Genomic DNA, 6,430 nt, shown 5'->3' with positions numbered 1-6,430 from the left:
AGCTGGTAGATCGCCTTCCACCCGGATTAAAGCTCGACTGGGCAAAGTATTATCGAAGTAATCCTGCACCGAACCTACTACACTTCAGTCGTTGGCTGTATTCGATTGCAGAAGATGCTAGCGCCGTTATGCAAACTCCTTCCAATACACCTAGAAGCCGCGGCTGGAAAAATGACGGATTTATAAACATCCATTCAGATGTTGAAGAAGAACGAAACCGATCCGCACCAGCAAAAGCACTAGCTGGCCACCGATCGTCCTCAGCGTCAACCACTGCATGCATTTCATGCAAAGGAAGCTGTCCCACGGTTGCCAAATGTAAACGGTTTGCCGAATTAAGCCTAGATGCCAAATGGGCCGTCGTACGGGAGGCAAAGCTGTGCCGTAAATGTCTACGGAAGCACAATGGTACATGCAGACAACAGAAACATTGCGGAATTAAAGGCTGCACCTTTTTTCACCACCCGTTGATGCACAACGATAAGCAGGACAGTTCTGCTACCAGAAGCTGTAACATCCACCAAGCGCTAACCAGCGAAGTATTGTTCAGGATTGTTCCCGTGTTGCTCCGTGGGCCATCAACGCAGGTCCAGACGTATGCCTTCATAGACGATGGTTCGGAGCTAACGCTAATGGAGGATAGCTTAGCTGAGGAGTTGGGAGTAGACGGGCCTCGAACTCCGCTGTGCTTAAAATGGACGGGAGGTACCAAGAGAGTAGAAAATGCGTCCCAGAAAGTTGGAGTAGAAATCTCGGGCATCGAAGCCGCTTGCAAGTCTCACAGGATGTCAAATGTGCATACAGTTCAGAGCCTACAACTTCGGCCGCAAACGTTAGTGTACTCGGAGTTACTGCAACGGTTCAGCCATCTCGACGGGCTACCCGTAAAGTCCTACAGTAACGTATGTCCGAGAATTCTGATTGGTCTTGATCATGCGTCGCTTGGGCATGCTCTAAAAAGTCGAGAAGGAAAACCCTGTGAACCTATCGCCGTCAAAACGCGCTTGGGTTGGATCATCTATGGGAACACCTCACGAACACAACGACAGGGAAATTACGTGAACGTGCATTCTGTTAAAGTGTGTGAATGTCAGCATGAATCCGACGAGAATCTGCACGCCGCAATGAAAAGCTACTTCAATCTGGATAGCCTTGGGATTTCAAAACCGGAAAGATTTTGCGGTCGAATGAAGATCAACGAGCGTTGGATATGCTTGAAAAGCTAACAACCCCAAAAGAGGGAAGGTACGAAGCGGGACTCCTCTGGAAGTACGACAACGTTCGTTTTCCGAATAGCCAAAGTATGGCTTTCAGAAGATGGCAGTTCCTTGACCGGCGTATGCAAATGGATAATAATCTCGCAGAAACCGTTAGGATGAAGATGGAGGACTACGTGAATAAGGGTTACGTGCGAAAGCTGACGCAAGCAGAACTCAACAAACAGCAGTCTCAACAATGGTTCGTGCCCGTATTCCCTGTTGTGAATCCCAACAAACCGGGTAAGGTACGGCTAGTATGGGACGCCGCTGCTCCTGCTCATGGTGTTTGCCTCAATTCGTTCCTAATCAAAGGCCCTGATCTTTTGACATCGCTACTAGCAGTTCTCGTCCAGTTTCAGGAGTTTCGCATCGCTATCTGCGGGGATATTCGGGAGATGTACCTGCAGATTCTTCTGAGACAAGACGTTCGCCTGTGCTTCTTTTGGAGGGACGATGTAGAGAGCGCTGAACCCAGCATATACACTTTGCTGGTGTTGCCGTTTGGGGTATCATGTGCCCCTAGTATCGCGCAATATGTGAAAAATACCAATGCTCAGCGATTCCAGGAAAGTCATCCGGCAGCGGTTCGAGCCATCGTCGATAAACATTACGTGGATGATATGCTTGCAAGCGTCGAAAGCGAACAAGAAGCAATAGATCTCGCGCTGAACGTGAAGGAAATCCATGCTGAAGCCGGCTTTGACATGAGAAATTGGATCTCAAACTGTCCGGCTGTTTTGGAGGCGCTACATGAGAGAATCACGGAAGAGAAGGACCTTAGTATGGCGGAAGGAACCACTACGGAAAAGGTACTCAGAATGTGGTGGAATACTTCGACTGACTGTTTCACCTTCAAGATTTCTCCTCGCTATGATCCAGAGCTTATGTCGGGCCAGCGGAGACCAACCAAGAGGAAGTACTCAGAACGTTGATGATGATCTTCGACCCCTTGGGGCTTATTGGTCATTTCTTAATGTTCTTGAAGGTGGTGTTACAGGAAATATGGAGAACGTCCGTCGGATGGGATGATCCTATAGAAGAAAAACAGTTTGGAATGTGGATGCAGTGGCTAAAGGTACTTCCTGAAGTGGCGACGGTAGAAATCCCACGTTGCTATAGGACCGCTACATCAATTGATAGTACCAACGAAGTGCAAATGCACATCTTTGTCGACGCTAGTGAGAAAGGGTTCGCTGCAGTGGTATATCTGCGATTCAAGCAAGGAGACATCATTGAAACGGCGCTGGTAGGATCAAAGACACGTGTTGCACCTATCAAGTTCCTATCAATTCCGCGATCGGAGCTACAAGCCAGCGTAATCGGAGTAAGGTTGGCGAACAGCATAGCGCAATCGCTGTCCGTCAAGATTAACAGGCGCTTCTTTTGGACCGATTCAAGCGACGTCATCAGCTGGCTCAAATCCGATCATCGCAGATATAGCCCGTTTGTCGCTTTCCGAGTGAGCGAGATGCTGGAAGCTTCGGATGTCAGCGAATGGCAGTGGATTCAAACGAATAATAATGTCGCTGACGATGGAACAAAGTGGAAACGAGTAACTGATATGAGAAAAACAAGTCGATGGTTCCACGGTCCGGAATTTCTCAAAACTCCAGAAGCAGAATGGCCTGTGAAGATACACGTCGATAACGCTACCTCGGAGGAATTACGTCCACATTTATTGCTGCACATCAAATTTCCAGAGCCAATCATCGATCCTCAAAACTTCTCCAAATGGACTTCGCTTCTACGTCGATGCGCATACGTGTTTCGATTCATCGGGAATGTGAAGACATCCAGCTCTGAAGAAAGAACTGTTGGAGCATTGACAGCTGGTGAGCTAGTAAAGGCTGAAAACTACTTGTACCGGCTGGCCCAAGGTAGTTCGTACGCAGATGAGCTAGCAATACTATCGAACACAAGAGCGTCCAAAGATTCTACCTTGACGATACCGAAGAATAGTTCAATCTATTATCTCTGTCCGTTCCTGGACCAACATGGCGTACTCCGGGTGCGTGGTCGAACCTCGGCGTGTCCCGGTGTGAATCCGGATGCAGTGAATCCAATCATCCTTCCACGAAATAATCACATCACACGTCTCATCATATCCCACTACCACAACAAATATCATCATCAAAACCACAATACCGTGGTTAACGAGTTGCGCCAACGATACAGCATTTCTCGACTGAAGCCTGCCTACAATGAGATTCGTCGATGCTGTCAGCAGTGCAAAAACGATCGTGCACAACCACTACCACCAGCTATGGGCGACTTGCCATTACCTCGCCTGGCCGCATACGCTCGACAGTTCACGTATATGGGGGTGGACTACTTTGGACCAATTATGATTACCGTTGGACGTCGTCAGGAGAAGCGTTGGGTACTTCTCGCCACATGTCTAACCACTCGCGCCATCCACTTGCAAATCATACACAATATGACTACCGATTCCTGCATTCTGGGACTGAGAAACGTAATGGCAAGGAGAGGGGTACCTGCTGTAATCTTTAGCGACCGGGGTACAAACTTCGTGGGAGCTAGCAGAGAGCTAGAAAATGCCATGCAGAACTTGGATCAAGAGCTTCTTGCAGAAGAGTTCACTACCTCACACACCTCTTGGAGCTTCATTCCCCGGCCTCGCCCCATATGGGTGGATCGTGGGAGCAGCTAGTACGCAGTGTTAAGGCTAACCTTGCGAACCTGAAACCGAATAGGACGTTGTCCTATGAAGTGCTGGAAAACATGCTAGCAGAGGTCGAGAATATCATCAATTCTCGTCCACTAACCAGCATTCCGCTGGACGATGACCAGTCCCCAGTGCTGACTCCCAACCATTTTTGCTGGGATCAAGCAACGGATTAAGACCTTGGGTTGCGTTTGACGACAGCTCGAAGGCGCTCAAGTACGGTTGGGAGCTATCTCAAACCTTAACAAACCAGTTCTGGAAGCAATGGCTTCAGGACTATCTCCCTACAATAACACGGAGGACCAAATGGTTTGCAGAGACGAAGCCCATATGTGTCAACGACATCGTCATCATTGTAGACCCGAAGCTCCCTAGGAACACCTGGCCCCAAAGGTCGGGTCATTTTCTATTAAGAAGGATCAGACGGAAAGGTCCGAAGTGCTGCTATGCAGACATCCAGTGGCATCTACGAGCGACCAACCGTGAAGCTTGCTGTGCTCGACGTAGGCGTTAGGAGTAATGGGCATCAGGATAACCAGGAGCCCATTCCGGGGGGACTGTTGACGGCGCTACTTTGACGAGAGCATCAAGCCCCACGCGCCCCGCAAAGTCGACATGAATTTGGAATTCATCCACTCTACACCCATCGCACGTTCGGAGGATCGTGCGAGATCTAGCGATCAAGAGAAGGTCAGACAAGTAAACAACCGCGTCTATTGTGTGGTCTGACCTTCGTCTGTAGAACGGTAGTGCATCAAAAGTGCGGAATGCTAAAATTGAACAACATATCTAATTGAATTATATCTTAAAAGTACTTACGAACTACCTATTTGAATGAACTATATCTTAAAAGTATGTGCTTAAAACTATTTACGAACTACTAGTGTAAAACTTATCATCTACTTATAGAGCTAAACCGTAAATCTAGGAGGTTGCTTATCCTAACTAAAACTACGATTACTGCCAAGTGCGTTTAGGTGGTTTTCCTGTGGCAAATATGCATTAATATTGCAATTGATTAATATAAGTATGTGACTAAGACAAAATTACAAGACTAAAACTAATCTGTGAATCCTAAAGTCGCTAAACAGGTTACGGATTCTTCTTAGGTGGTAACAGTCGTCGAACCTCTTTGTAGGAACAGTTGAGGCTCGAGTCGAGTAGAGGTGAGAATGGAATAAGAAAACCTCAATGAAATTAAATACTTACATAAACTTATAACCAGACTACAATTAGAACGACGCACAGTACGACTACGAAAAATTAAAATAATCACCGTTGAGTGGTAGTATCCACTAACGTAAGTTATAAGCATACATCCTATTTTTTTTATATGTAACTAAAATTATTTTTACACGGCAGGAATTTTGTAATAAACCCATATATTCGCCAACGGATTGGTTAATTAACAAAATTGAGGTTTTTACTACTACCACCCAACACTATCAGAATTCTAAATCTGATAGTTTACCTGTAAGGGCTGGTGTCCCCCAAGGCAGCATACTGGGGCCCATTTTGTATAACATTTTTACTTCTGACTTACCTGATTTACCACCAGGGTGTCAAAAATCTTTGTTTGCAGATGACACGGGCCTTTCAGCCAAAGGGCGAAGCCTTCGTGTCATTTGTAGTAGATTGCAAAAAAGTTTGGATATTTTCTCCACTTACTTGCAAAAATGGAAAATTTCCCCGAATGCTTCCAAAACTCAGCTTATAATTTTTCCACATAAGCCGAGAGCTTCTTATTTGAAACCTTCTAGCAGACATATTGTCACTATGAATGGGGTTCCAATTAATTGGTCTAGCGAAGCTAAATATTTAGGACTTCTGCTAGATCAAAAATTAACTTTTAAAAATCACATTGAAGGCCTTTAAGCCAAATGTAACTATATTAAGTGTCTATATCCACTTATAAACAGAAAATCAAAACTTTGTCTTAAGATCAAACTTTTGATTTGCAAACAAATTTTTAGACCTGCCATGTTGTATGCTGTGCCAATATGGACTAGTTGCTGCAATACCAGAAAGAAGGCACTCCAGAGGATTCAAAATAAAATTTTAAAAATGATTCTGAAGTTGCCTCCGTGGTATAGTACCAATGAACTTCATAGAATTTCTAATATTGAGTCATTGCAACAAATGTCCAACAAAATAATTTCCAATTTTAGACAAAAATCGTTGCAATCTTCTATTGCAACGATTAACTCCTTGTACCCTTAGTATAAAATAGGTTAAGATTAGTTTAAGTTGAAAACATTGTAATTCCTACATGGTTCAATTCAACCAGAGGAAAAATTCTAACTGCCAGAGGCAATTGAAATGTATTAATAATAAATAAAAATATAACATAGCAAATAAGGATGATAGTGTTAAGAAAACACGGAACACCTAGTCTAAGAGATGAACACATGTATTAGATAATTAGCAAATAAAATTAGTTAAAAAAAAAAGAAAAAAAAATATCTTAAAACAGATTCTGTACAGC

General features: G+C 44.7%; 1 protein-coding gene across 1 annotated transcript; it reads left to right on the top strand.

The window, feature by feature from the left end:
* Positions 1 to 1,345: 1,345 nt before the first annotated feature.
* Positions 1,346 to 4,121, top strand: LOC134203520 (uncharacterized). The gene is made up of 3 exons (XM_062678377.1): positions 1,346 to 2,068; positions 2,257 to 3,854; positions 3,974 to 4,121. Exons 1-3 carry the CDS (start codon positions 1,346 to 1,348, stop codon positions 4,119 to 4,121), a joined length of 2,469 nt encoding a protein of 822 aa, XP_062534361.1.
* The last annotated feature ends 2,309 nt before the right edge of the window (positions 4,122 to 6,430 follow it).

This window comes from Armigeres subalbatus, unplaced genomic scaffold (genome assembly GCF_024139115.2).
Source record: "Armigeres subalbatus isolate Guangzhou_Male unplaced genomic scaffold, GZ_Asu_2 Contig1912, whole genome shotgun sequence".
NCBI classification, from domain to species: domain Eukaryota; kingdom Metazoa; phylum Arthropoda; class Insecta; order Diptera; family Culicidae; genus Armigeres; species Armigeres subalbatus.
The sequence above is the reverse complement of the archived record's forward strand: the minus strand, read 5'-3'. Positions and strand labels throughout refer to the sequence as shown.

Bases quoted from the DNA above. Each gene is read 5' to 3' on its own strand.
- LOC134203520 (XM_062678377.1), top strand. From the start codon at position 1,346: ATGGATAATAATCTCGCAGAAACCGTTAGGATGAAGATGGAGGACTAC. The intron at 2,069-2,256 runs GTACTCAGAATG...GTGGTGTTACAG, and splicing joins AAGGAACCACTACGGAAAAG to GAAATATGGAGAACGTCCGT. The intron at 3,855-3,973 runs GTTCACTACCTC...GAAACCGAATAG, and splicing joins CAAGAGCTTCTTGCAGAAGA to GACGTTGTCCTATGAAGTGC.